Source organism: Fukomys damarensis, unplaced genomic scaffold (assembly GCF_012274545.1).
Source record: "Fukomys damarensis isolate Sample0158 unplaced genomic scaffold, DMR_v1.0_HiC HiC_scaffold_35, whole genome shotgun sequence".
In the NCBI taxonomy this organism is placed as follows: Eukaryota; Metazoa; Chordata; class Mammalia; order Rodentia; family Bathyergidae; genus Fukomys; species Fukomys damarensis.
Window position 1 is genome coordinate 2,030,125 of NW_022900947.1, and position 13,496 is coordinate 2,043,620.

Below are 13,496 nucleotides of genomic sequence, written 5' to 3' on the forward strand. Positions count from 1 at the left end.
AGACCGGCTCTGGGACCTGAGCAGGCACCCGGGGCCAGCCTCGCACGCGGAGGGCACCCCGGCCTCACTGCGGAGTTCCATCCCTCCTCCCAAGAGGGGTGCCGCCGGTGCTAGCTGCGGTCTCAGCCCGAGGTGGCTGCCGGTGCATGTGCTCCAGGAATGGCCGTGCGGCCACACCAGTGACCAGGAGTCCTACACCGACTCCACGGACGGCTGGTCCAGTGTCAACTGCGGCACGCTGCCACCCCCCATGAGCAAGATCCCCGCGGACCGCTACCGCCTGGAGGGTAACTTCGTGCAGGCCCCACTGAGCACTCGGAAGCGGGACTGGGCCAGGAAGGCTTTTGGGGTACAGAACCTCTTTGGGCCCCCTCGAAACATCAGGAAGACCAAAGACGACAAAAAGGTAGGCCTCAGAGAGAGATTCAGGACCTGTTTGCCGGGCCTCACACCGTGACTCCTCGGCCTGGGCAGAAGGGTGTCCGCTCTGCCCTGTGCTGCCCCGAGCCCTGAGTTCTGCTGTTCTCACCTGGGGCTGCTCTCACCTGATGGTTTTCCTGTCCTGGGCAGGTTGGCTGGGTGGCCCAGGCACCTGCTGCTGCCCTCCTGGCTGCCGTGGCTGCAGGACCCCACTCCTGCAGCCCTGTGAGCTGTTATTCCCAGCACAGTCTTTGTATCCCTTGTCTGAGCTGAGAAGGTTCTTGCAGCATGGAGAGCCGGCTCGATTTCCAGGAGGAGGAGGTAGCCACAGTGGAGATCCCTGTGCCACCTGCCCCGGGCCACTGCTCTCTGTTCCCAACTCCTGAGTCTGTTGGTTGTTCCGGAAGAGTCAGACAGGAGCTCCTTGCACAGCACATGCTTTTACTCTATGCTTGAGCACAAGGGGAAGCTGTGGGGGACAGGAACTCCAGGGGTTCCAAACGGGGCAGGGGCGCAGCTCCTGTGGCATCGACAGGGTGGGGTTAGGGTTATGGGAAATGGGAAGAAAGCTGCAGGTGCACACCGACCCCGAGGGATTCCGGAAATGGAATGGCCACTGTGCTCTTGCTTTGTACAGATCCACAGAGCTTGGGGACTTGTTTTGAACAGGTGACTTTGTGGATTTAGGGTCTAAAAAAAATTAGTTATATAATGTTCCAAAGAAAAGGCCTTATTTACATTTTTAAGTTTTCTAAGTCCAGCCCAGAGGAGAGGAGCTGTTAACGAATTTGTCTTATTTTTGAGTAACAAAGTCCTTATTTCCTCCTTTGTTTTAGCTTTTATCCCTGTTCTTGTGTTCATCTTTACATTTTTAAAGCTTGATCAGTGCACAGTCTCTCACCTCACTGTGTTTTCTATTTAGTAGCCTGGATCTTAGGTGTGTCCCTATGACGCATGCATGGTAACTACGGCTGAGGCTGCCCTGCCTGTCACTGCCAGGCTGTGGTGCAACCCATACTCAGCCCTGGGTCTGCTGCCCATGGAGACCACACCACACAGCAGTGGGGTCTCGTGGGCCTCACCTCCTGGCGGGAGCGCAGTGCAGTGTGTACCGCGAGAAGAAACCATGCAGGACCCATGGCCGTTCCCCAAGCCACCGAGCCTGTGTGGACGGCATAGCAGTGGTGGTACAGGCTGCGCGCAGGGCTGTGGGGATGAGGTTGTGCTGGCAGGGAGCGGAGGTCTGCACTCATTCCGTGATGCCAGGGGCCGTCCTGTGAGGTGCTCGTGCTGGGAGCACCTCTTGTCTGTGCTCCTCGTTGGTTCTCACCAGCTGAAAATGTGCTCCAGAACCCCGCAGAGGCTGCGGACTGGGTCGAGCCAGGTGGGTGGAGGGAGGCCTAGGCCTGGGGCCTCTGGTGAGCGCGTCCCCAAGTCCCCAGCTCTCAGTGGTGTTGTCGTGAACGCAGAAGAGGAGGAGAGGAGAGTGCCTGAGGGACCGCGGCTGGATGGCGTCCGTGTAGCTGAGTGGCGAGTGTGGCCTTGTGGGCTTCCAGCTCAATTCCCTTTCTTTTTCTAGAAGTCAGAACAGTTGAATGGGCTGCTCTAGGGGAGGCCTCACTTGTGTGCCACCTGACCATCTTTTCTGGTCTCCGCTGACCCTGGCCCCAGGCTGGACGCGCAGGGAGTGCCCCCTGGCCTCCGCCAGACCCTGTGGGGTGGCCGGAACCCCAACCTGGTGCCATCCTTGTTGCTGGGGGCGGCGTGGACCCAGCATGGAAGTTCGCTGTGGGTCATTGTCTGAGTCAGGAGTGCATCTGCTCCAGTGTGGTCAGGAGCGGGCTGCCCGCCATGTGCTTGGGTGATGGAGATGCACGGGAGCGTGGGCCTCACACACAGCCCTGCAGCAGGATGCACGCCCAGGGTCACAGACCCACCCACGCGGCTCCCAGAGTGAGGACTGGAGTCTGGGAGCAGCAATCTGGGCGCGGCCAGGCCTGGCTTCCTCTCCTGCTGCCTGGGCTGAGCACAGACGCACTGGAAATCGGGGATGACTGCGGTGGTGCCAGGACAGACAGGGAGGTGCCTGTGCCGGCCTGTCTGCCTGTGGGCAGTGGTCCCAGGTCACAGGGTGGGAGGTGAAGGCTTGTGGCCCACTGAGGCAGCCAGGAAGTGTGGGCACCACACTGCGCAGGGCTGGACTGGGTGCGTACCTGGCCGTGAGCGAGGGGCATCTGTCGGGTCCCCACTACAGACTCGGGGTCTGGGTTCCTGGTGCCGAGTGGGTTCCTGATGACTGGCGTGGTCTGAGCCTGCAGTCCCCTGGAGCCACAGAGCTGTCTAGGTGGCCCTGACGTGGAGCTGGGGGTGTGGCAGGGTCTACAGGGCTCAGCCATGGGTGGAAGCCAGGCAGGAAGGGTGGGCACGGTGCTCGATGCCTGGCGGGACACTGGTCACGAATATGCTGCACACGCCGGGTCTCCCGTGTGACACCAGAATCACGGTGTTCTGTGTGCCGTACCAGGCTGCTGCTGGTGGCTGAGGTTTCTCTGAGCTGAGGCTGGCTTGTCACATGGCTTCATGATAGTGGAACTCGGGGCAGAGGTGTCTTCAGGTGCCAGAGAGGGGCTGTGTGCTTCTGGCCTCCCGCTCCTGGTCACAGCGCCCCCATCTTGTAGTCAGTGGCCACTGCACCCCGCAGCCCGGCTGCACCCTTCAACCCCTGGGATGTTGGTTCGCTCCAGCTTTTCCTCTGGAGCCAGCCTGGGCTGCTGAGTGGGGTAGCTCCGGCTGGGGGGCCCTGAACTCACCCTTTCCTGCCTCTGATCCTTGGGACATCTCTCTGTGGGGACCAGGGCCAGGGGGAGCTGAAGGACTGAGGTTTGGTGGAAGGCAGAGCCAGAGACACGTGAGCGTGGGCCCTTCTAGGTCACGACGTCCAAGGGCGTGGTGTTCTTGCCCCGAGGGTCCTGGGGGACCAGGTGCCCGGAGTGAAGGTGTGGGAAGTTCCTTGGGGCTGGCGGGGCTGCCCCCTGTTGGTGAAGGGCACCTAGAGCTGGAGCAGGTGGACTGTCTGTGGGCTGCAGGGACACAGGTGCTGGGCTTGCAGCGTGTGCCATGGCTTCTGCATCTGCCTGGGCTGCCGCAGCAGGGGCCCCAAGAGCGCCGGCCACTGGCATTGTTAGCCAAGACCTGAGCCTGCAGCCTGTGTCAGCAAGGTCCAAGTCTGCAGTTGGGGTTGGCCCCTCTCTCTGTGCTGCACAGGCAGCGTCTCCTTCCTGTGTCCTTGCTGGTATTGCTCTGGGTGTCTGTGTCCCCTTCTGCTTAGGGGGACCCTGATGTGGGGTTGGGACCCAGCCTGGTGACCTCATGGAATTTGCTTAGCTCCTTTGTACTTACTCTCCAAATACAGCTGTGCCCTGAGGCTCTGGGGTTAGGGTTCCTCATGAGGGTTTTGAGCGAGTGCAGCTCAGCCCGTAGCAGTGTCCCTGTGTGGCTGTCACTGGAGTCCTGAGGGCAGTTCAGGTGACAGAAACTGAGGGAAGAACGGAACCAGAGGAAGGTCATGGCTCTGAGGCCTGGCCCTCACCTGTGGTTGAAAGCAGCAGCTTAACAGCCACCCCTCTTGTTCCACTGAGTCCGTGGGGCTCCAGAGCGACCTAGCGCAGTGTGCAGACTGTCTGTCTATCACACAGCAGAACCCACAGGACTTCGTGGGCTGATTGAATTAAATCTCAGTGTGATCAGAGGTGATTTCGGCTTGGGTAGGCAGTCAGACTGCATTCTATGAGGTACAGATTCCTCTTACAGTTATGCATCTTGTGGGGAGCCATGGCACACGCCTGTAACCCCCGCACTGGGAGGCAGAGCAAGAGAATCGCCCTGAGTTCTAGGCCAGCCTGAACTATGTGTGAGGTCCTGTCTCAAAGTCCCCCAGTCACACTTCTTCATACCTGAGTCCCGGCACGGTGGCGCCAGTGTCACAGGAAGCAGAGTGTCTATCAGGGACAGGGGACATGAAGGACACAGAAATGCAGAAATATACATAAATGCACTTGGGAGGCTGAGACAGGAGGATTGCAAATTTGAGGCCAGCTGCAGATCCAGACTCAAAAAAAGAAAAAAAACAAAACAGAAAAGAAAGTAAAAATACAAATTTATTGATGTTTCTTGAGTAAAATCTTTAGTCCTTTAAATAACCTGTTGTCCAGTGTGCAGTGTGCATGTGTGAATGTGTAGAACAACACCGAGGGACACGGCACACCGGAAGTAGCCAGGACCTCAGTGAGTGCCGTGGGGAAGGGACAGGAGACATTCACCTTGTGTTTCCATTTTCTGTGATTTGCCAGGAAAATTCCCTCACAGACAAAACTAAAATTTTTAAAAATTCTTTTAATGAGAGCGACGTGGCCTCAGGTGACTGCAAGGCCAGCGGGGCTGAGGCCCAGGCGCCGGGGGACCACCGCAGCTGCGTGCACTTTCCCAGGACAGTGAGGGGCGGTGAGGGGAGTCCACAGCAGGTCGTGGGCCTTGAGCCTCCACCCTTGAAATAAGAAAAGACAAGGTCTCGAAGCTCAACCGAGACCAACAGGCCCACGAGGGTCACTGTGCCGGAAGAGGAATGGCAGGGACAGCACCTGCCCTCTCCACCCGCATCTGAAAGGTGGACTGCTACAGCACACCTGCCGGCACCTCCCTGCCTGTGCTCAGCTCTGTTTCTGGAAGATTCTGCTTGTCCCACGCCTGCCTAAGGAGCAAGACAAAAATGAAAACAAACTTAGAATCGGGGCAGTGACTTCCGCTGTGCCCGCTAGTGAATAAAGCACTTTTCCTTCGGTTCTCTGGGTGCTGCTGTCCTCCTTGGTGTGCCCACCCTGAGTGCGGAACACCCTGGGGATGCAGCGTGCCCCTCACCTGTGCACAGCCTCAGGAGGAAGCTGGTGGCCCCAGGCTGTGCCCTGGGACAGCTGCCCATGAGGCGGGGGGCGTGGAGGTCGCTCTGTGCAGCCGGGCAGCAGCTGATATCCCTGAGGTCCCTGCAGTGCCTGGCCATGGCCACCCCAACCATGGTCCCGGGGTGCAGAGGGCAGGACCTTGGCTGCTCCGGGGGACTCCGGGGGAGGAGCCAGGTCAGAGTGGATCCTGCGGGGGAGAGGGGGACGGGAGCAAAGGAAGGGACATCTGGGCACATGGCTGGCCCTCGGTGGTCTTACCAGACCAGCCTGCTGGGTGAGAGCCCCGAGGGCGTGGCGCCGGTGCAGTTCCGAGGTTTTTCCGCGATGGCGAAGGTAGGGTGTCTTCATCTGAACTCCGAGGTAGTGTGCTGTAGGGATGCTTCCCCCACACCGGCGGTGCGCGTCTCCAGGTGAGGTTGGTCTGGCGGCCTGCAGTGGCTCCCTGCGCTCCTGGACGGTAGAGGCCGGGCCTCCCACTGGTCGCCGCCTCTCCCTCTTGCCGGCCCAGGGCTGACGTGGTCTCTTCCTCCCCGCACGGCCTGTTCTCTCCCCCGCTGTGCCTTGATGGCAGACGCCTCAGCTGTAGTGGCCGAGTGTGTACCCATTTCTCGGGGTTTACATCTGTCTTAAGACGTACTGCTACTCTGAGGTCAGAAAGATTTCCTCCTCCCCACCCCGGAAAGTTTCTCAGAGTTAATTTTTGTGACTAGAATCGGGTGGGAGGGAAGGTTTCTCTGTGCGGCCCACCAGCTCACCAAGGCCCTGGTCTCTCCGAGTAGCGCTCTGCTGTCGTAGACCATGTGTTTGTGTGTGCGAGGGTCTGTCCCTCCGCTGTCTCTTCTCCCCCATTGTCAGTGGCTCTAGTTTGCTTTAAAAAACGGTTGGAGTTGCCAACATCGCTGGCCATCAGAGAAACGCAAATTAAAATGACGCCGAGGCGCCATCTTACCGAGAAAGAATGGCCTCCAGGAAGAGATCAAGTCACCGCTGGAGGAGCCGAGCAGGGCCGCTTTTACACTGTTGCCAGGACCGTGAACTAGAACAGCCACTAGGAGATGATTCCTCAGCAAAACTAAAACTAGAAATTCGTTTGTCCTGGCTCTTCCCCTTCTCGGTGTCCTCCCAGAAGCGTTAAAGACGTCATTTTACAGCGATCCAAGCATACTCACGTTCATAGCAGCGCGATTTGAAATAGCTGAATCGTGGAAGCAGCCTGTGTGTCCATCAGTAGATGAATAGATGGAGAAAGTGTGTTTACACACAATGGAGTGCTACTCTGCCCTGAAGAAGGATAAGCATGAGTTGTCTCGAGGAACATGGGTGCACCTTGAGACCAGAAGCTTAAGTGAAGTAAATCAGACACACAAGCTTAAATATGACACGATTTCTCTCATATGAAAAACCTAAAATAGAAGAGCAAAATAAAAGCAGGTACTAGGAAGTAGGGAGACAGATCAAAGAGGAAAGATGAAGAGATGGAGAGGGAAGAAAGGGAGCTGGGGCGTGTCCTATCCTCATCCCAACCCCACGCACGGAGTGTGCCCTTGGGTGCTGCGTACGTGTGCTTGTGAAGCCAGCTGTCGGAGCTGTCAGTACGTCTGTGTGTCTGACACACAGTCGGCTGGTGTCGCGCCGATCGAGGGATGAGATCCAGGGCAGAGGACCCGGTGACCAGGAGCAGTGCTTATTGGAAGCGTAGAAGGGAGAAAGCGCCGCAGAGCTCTGGCCTGGGTCCTTCCTGTTGGAGCCGGGGCCCTGGCCATGATAGGTCGGAGGCTCGGCCCTTGGCGTTAGGGTGTGGGTGCCCGTGCTGTCTGGCTGCGTGGTGGTTCGGGGAGTGGCCTGAGGCGGTCACTGAGTTGAGCCACGGCCCTTGCCAGCTGCCCGCTCCCACGCCTTGTCCTGGCTGTAGGAGGCCTGGCTCTGTTGTGCTGATGTTACGGCTCATAGACCCCACGAGGCTGTGTGGATGTTTCCATGAGAGTTGTAGTTTAATCTGTAGGTGAATTTAGGAGAATTCCCATCTTTAGGGTGTGGAGCTTTCCTGACCATAAACATGCTGTCTTTCTCAGATTTGGTTTTCTCTGCTTTCTTTCAGCTAATTTCCATAAACACCTTCAGCTAGATGTATTGCTTAGTTATATTTACGTCTGAATAGCTTATGTATTTTGTTGCTATGGTAGTGCCTTTTAAAAATCCTAAGTGAGGGTAAGATACTTAAAAGCACAGTTCATTTGTGGCTTTTAAGGTCCAGCCGCTTAGTTAAGGTTAAGAAAGCTCCCTTCTGTCCCTCTTTGTTAGTGCTTGTTTCAGTGAATGGGTGTTTACTTCTAGGTCTTCTGTGGATTACTTTGCATCCCCTGCGGTCATGTCAGTTTCCTCCTTTCGAAGCTAACACGGTGAATTGCAATGGTGCATTTTCAGTTCTTAGGCCATGCATTCCCCAGATAAGCCAAGTGAGGATCTTTCACACACCAGTGCGTCTGCTTTGCTAATGTTATTCTGCAGAATCTGAAAGTCTTTGCTTATGAGTGAGTCTGTCTTGTAACTTCCCCTTCTGTCATAGTATTGTGCTTTTGGTATTGCAGTCTTAGTCTCATAAAATTATAAAAACTAGTAGCAGGCTTTTCCTCCCTTTCTTCTCTTTTTTCTAGTATATTGAATCCCTACTTTTAAAAAGTTAGCCCCTTGCCAGGCGTGGTGGTGCACGCCTGTAATTCCAGCCCTTGGGAGGCTGAGGCAGGACGATTGCTGTGAGTTCGAGACCAGGCTGGACTACATAGTGAGTTCCAGGTCAGTCTCAACTACGTGGTGAGACCCTGTCTCAAAAAACGAAAAAAAAAAGCCCCGAGATCTGTTCTCTCTGCTGCTGATCTGGCAAAACCAGCTTTCTCTGAGTTGGCTCTTTCTGCATTTTTGTTTTGACTTCTCCAGTTTCCCTTGTTTAGGAGCTGGGTTTTATTTTACCAGTCCGGTTTGAGGTTCTTCCGATAGCCGAAGTGTGAGGTCAGAGGGGTGATCAGTGTTGGCGGTGCCCGGCTGGAGGGACATGGCTAGGCCAGCCTGGGCAGCTCTGCGGATCCTGTTTCCTGTTCCAGCTTCCTCCTGTCCTGGGCCTTTGTTTTCTTGCTTTGCTTTGTTTTCAGGCCCCAGGGCTGCTTCCTTACCCACCTTTCCTGGGCTGCTGTGGAAGTCAGTGCTTTGTTCTTGTCTTCCCAAGGACCCAGTCCCACGCTCAGGATCCTGGCAGCATCATTTACTGCTGTCCTTTCCTACAAGTTCGCCTCTTTCTTCTTTCCTTTTTTTTCCAGTACCGGGGATCGACTTTAGGACCCTTTGCTTGCCAGGCAGGCACAGCACCCCTGAGCTGCATCCTCAGCCCCCACCCTCTTTCTTGACAGGAGCCCTGCTTTTCTCCATCCTTCCTCTGAAAGGTGTGACCAGGAAGACTTTCTCGAGCAGCTCACATAGAGCATGCACGGCCGCTTCTGGAAGTTTGTCCAGTTTGCTCCTGAGTTGGGATTTTAGTGATTCTGAAATCACTTTTGATGTGGACTCAGAATTCTTCCTGGTATATGGAGTTTTGGGGTAATCGACCTAACCAGTGTGCTGATCCCTGCCCGCCCAGCCCCTCTGTGTAGGCGAGGGCTCTGCACCCCACTGTTCCCCAGCTGGGCACCTGGGGCTCTGCCTCCAGGGGCTGCTAGGGGGAGCTGTCGTGGTGGGACTATGGCCATGGCAACACCTTTCCTCCCAGACCGGCCCCTTCCTTCCCTGCTTTCTCCAAGCCTCCCCTGGGTCCCTGTGGCTTCTTCCTCCGGGGCCAGGCCAGCTCTTCCTCACACTGGGTCTGTCTGCCAGCTGCCATGTGGTATCTGTTTGCTGCATGGGCACTGCCCAGTAATGCCAGGAGAAGCCATTTGTTAGCTTACTCCTCAGAATTCTCTTGTTGCTCTCTGGGAAACCTTCTGCTGGCCTGGTCTCTATTTTAACCTAAATTCATCTTCTCTCTCTCTCTCTCTCTCTGTCTCTGTCTCTCCTCTCAGCGGTACTGGGGATTGAAGCCAGGGAGCCCTGAGCTACATTCCCAGGACCTCTTATTTTGAGACAGAGTCTGGTTAAGTTGCTCAATTTGGCCTTGAACTTGTGATCCTCCTGCCTCAGACACCTGAGTAGCTGGGATTACAGGGTTGTTTCACTGTGCCCAACCTTAGACTGTCTCTTCCTTAGGGTTTATTTGTCTAGTAAATACTGGGTACTTTGTGCCAGCACTGGGAGAGGCTGGGGGCAGTGCTGACCAGGACAGATGCGCCTGCCCTGCCTGGCTTGTGGTCTGGGCTTGAGACTGTTTGGTCCGGCACATTTTAAATTCTGATTTTGTTGGGGCCAACAAAAGAGAAAATACCCAAGTTGCATTACACAGAAATGTGAAACTTTCTTTTAAAGGACGTGATCAGCAAGGTGAGCAGGACTGGGGAGACAGGCAGAAAATGTATCTGCTGCCGTTCATGTCCAGAGTGTACCGTGAGCTCAGAGGCAGAAAGGCAGGCGGCCCAGCTGAACTCCAGGGCCAGGAAGCACCTGCAAAGATGTGAGACTCCAGCGGACGGCAGTGTACTGGGCAGGTGCACGGCACGCCACGTGCACGGCCTCCCGCTCTGGGGACGCCCAGGGAGTGGCGGGGTCGCGAGCAGGCGGAGACTCAGAGCTCTGCGCACTGCTGGTTCTCGTGTCATAAGGCCCTGCCACCTTAGGGCTGGGACATTGAAAGTAGAATCACCACATGACCTGGCAGTCCACTTCTGAGATCTCGTAAAGGGTTCAGAGCTGGGACTCGGCCTGTTTACAGCAGCGTTGCCCACAGAGCCCAGGTGTGGAGGCCACCCAGTGTCCTCCAGCAGGGGCAGAAAGGTAAGGTGTGGTCTCCCCACACCATGGAATGTTACTCAGCCTTCCAAAGGAAGGCAGTCGGTGACCTGAGATAAATCCTGTGTGATTCCAGTCCAGCGAGGGCCCAGAGCCACCAGACTCAGAGACAGCGCTGGACCCAGCCCGAGGGCGTGTCCTGGTTCCGAGTTTCACTGTGGAGTCTGGGCCGTTCTGGAGGTGGATGGGCCCGGCTGCTTGGCAGTGTGCAGGCTCTTGGCGCTGGGAGCCGGCTAGGGCCCCGTGTTCATGTTGTTAACAACATGGAAGTGTTATGAAAAGTCTCCGCACAGGAGGGGAACTCGAGCCATCTCCTCCCGGCCTGCTGCCCTGTGACCTCGAGAGTGACCTGACTGGTGGTTGGCAGGAGGCCGGCGCCTGGCAGTGCGGCTGCCCCGGAGCCCAGGAGCAGCCTGGAGCGGGCCAGCCAGCCCGTGAGCCCCGTGTTCATGTTGTTAACAACATGGAAGTGTTATGAAAAGTCTCCGCACAGGAGGGGAACTCGAGCCATCTCCTCCCGGCCTGCTGCCCTGTGACCTCGAGAGTGACCTGACTGGTGGTTGGCAGGAGGCCGGCGCCTGGCAGTGCGGCTGCCCCGGAGCCCAGGAGCAGCCTGGAGCGGGCCAGCCAGCCCGTGAGAAGAGGAGGCCGGCGCCTGGCAGTGCGGCTGCCCCGGAGCCCAGGAGCAGCCTGGAGCGGGCCAGCCAGCCCGTGAAGCCTCCAGTTCGCCTATGCGCCCACTGCCTGGCGCCTGCCAATGGCCCGGCCTGGGCTGGGCTGGGCTGCTCCTGCCGCCCTGGGCACCCCAGGATGAAGCCCTTCCTTCCCTCACAGCTGCCGGCTCACGTCTGACCAGCACGGGGCGCCAATCCCAGGCGGCTCTGGGTTAAAGTGCACAACCTCTCTCTGCTCTGCTGGGGGACTGTGCACAGCCAATTTGAGAAGCAGAAGCTGAAGTCGCTCTTGGTGTGCATTATCGGATCGTTCGCATATGTCCCTCGAGTGGACTTAGCTCTCTGTGGGAATGCTTGTCTGTCTGCTGGAGGGCGCGATGTTCCCTTCTGAACAGCCCACTCACATGCACACCTGTGGGTGGCCGTGGAGGTGGTGGGCAGTGCAGCCGGACGCTTGTGCAGAGTTCCGGGGAGCCATCGGGTGTTAAGAGTCAAACCTTTGGGGAGGGTGTAGCTCAGTGGCTCTGCGCCAGCCTGGCAAGCACAAGGTCCTGAGTTCAGTTCTTGGTATGGGGGCGGCGGGGGATCAAACCTTTTTGGATCACGAGGCCACAGGTTCATTAAATGTGCCCGAGTCGGTGATAGCAGGAGACTATGCACGGTGTCCCCGTTATTTGTGTGACCATGGAGCGTGCCAGCCTGACACTGGCTGCACAGGCCGCACCGGGCACCTCCTCGCTTGCTCTGGGCTGGCAGGAGTCCTGGGCCTGAGCAGAGGCTGCTCCTCCTCCTGCCGTGTGGAGGGCCACGGAGAGGTGAGGAGAAGCTCATCCGGACCAGGGTGTGAGGGTCTCATCTGGAGGCGACACAGGGTGTGAGCAGGGAGACCCTTCCGGCCGGGCTGGGCAGGGCCTGGAAAGGGGCCGCTGGCTCCTGGAAGGGTCTAGAGCCACAGCCAGCTTTGGCATAGTGCTGGAAATTGTTCTTGGACAAGCATTTCCCACTCTCACCTGCACTGCTGCTGAGCATGGGACCCGGGAGGCGCCTGGGCGAGCAGGCTGCATGGCGAGAGGGTGGGAACCCGAGCCTGGACCCAGAGCGCCACCTCACGCATGCAGTCGCAGCAAAGCCCCATGTGGGGGTGACCAAGGCACCTGTGTTGGGAGCTGGACCGGTGCTGGCCTCCCCGTGACAGAGTGGGGGGTCCCCAGGCTCAGGGCTGAGAGGGGCCAAGCAGGTCTTCCACCTAGGGCCTAGGTGTGAGCTTGGGCTTGAGTCTTGCAAGGCCTGGTGCCCCGAGGTGGCCGCTCCTCCCTGGCCCCGACCCCAGCCCTCCCCTCACACTCCCCTCACACATTCCCTCCCTGCCCGGAGGCGTCAGAGGACAGCCTTGGACCTCGAGCCTGGCCGTGGTGCAGAACGGGCACTTATCCCGTGTGTCCACAGCACTCATGGCAACGGCAACCCTGGGCGCTGGGCCTCCTGCTGCCTGGAGAGCGCTGCAGCCCTGCTCTCCCTGCTTTGGGTTCTCAGCAGGCTCCACCTCTAGTGCTCCCCACAGAAGGAGTCATTTTAGTCCTCTCTACCCTGTGCTCTGGGCATGGAAGGGGTGGTCACCCTTGCCCCATGTCGCCGTGGGGCTGGCACATGCTGGTCCGTGGGAGGCAGGTCCGTGGTGGTGCCCTGTTGCCTTTGGGGGTGGCCAGTGGGTGATGTGGCAAGCAAGGGGTGTTGGCACTGTGGTGCCACCTGAGCAGCTCCACTGTGGGCTCTTGGCAGGGTATTGGGGCTGGGTCAGCAGCTGCGAGGGCCCCTGCTGTGTTGTGACACCAGTTCCGGGAGGCCCCTGTGTCTCTTCCAGGGCTCTGGGCTGTGCTTTCTCCATCTGTGTGTTTGTCTCCTCCTACTGCTCCTAGCTCAGCTCACAGTTCCTTTTCGGTTGCCGTGCAGCGCAGCCTCGTTCCCCATCCTGTCGGCCTCCCACAGGTGGCCCTGCAGTGTGGGAAACACTGCCCAGCCGTGCTGTTTCTTGACTCTGCAGCCAGTCAGCAGTGAGCATTTTACGAGCCGATGTGGGGTGGGGGTGGGACTGGGGGTCCGACAAGAGCCCTCGGGTGGAGGTCCTGGTGGTGCATGCTGGCCTGGACCTGGTGGGAGGAGGGGCAGGTGGAGGCTGGAGGGGGGCCTTGGCTCTGAGGGGGTGGTGGGCGTGAGCTGCTGGCCACATGGGAGCGAGGGCTCTGCCTCTGATGGTGTTGGCGCCCACAGGGGCCATGCACGGGGAGGGGCCTTGGGTTTGAGGTGGGAAGGTGGGGTCTACACTGCACTGGGCAGCAGGGACCATGGCTATGCTGGGACTCTGGAGTGCTGGTGTCGTTCCTTGGCTGTCCCCATCCCTGGCAGGGCGGAGGGCAGGTCTGTGGGCCACGTCACACTGTGGTTTCAGAGCAGGAGTCTGGCTCCTAGCTGCCAGGGAATCGCAAGTTTCCACATGATGCCTGAGGTTGTTCTGCAGGTGAAA

The 13,496-nt window shown here is 58.1% G+C and overlaps 1 protein-coding gene across 1 annotated transcript in view; it reads left to right on the forward strand.

Moving 5' to 3' along the window:
• Rgs12 (regulator of G protein signaling 12) overlaps positions 1 to 13,496 on the forward strand; it is a 78,927-nt gene that overhangs the window by 16,470 nt on the left and 48,961 nt on the right. Inside the window, 1 exon segment of the mRNA XM_033758927.1 lies at positions 1 to 406. This exon segment is cut by the window's left edge and continues 98 nt beyond it. Coding sequence (XP_033614818.1) covers positions 1 to 406 — 406 coding nt within the window.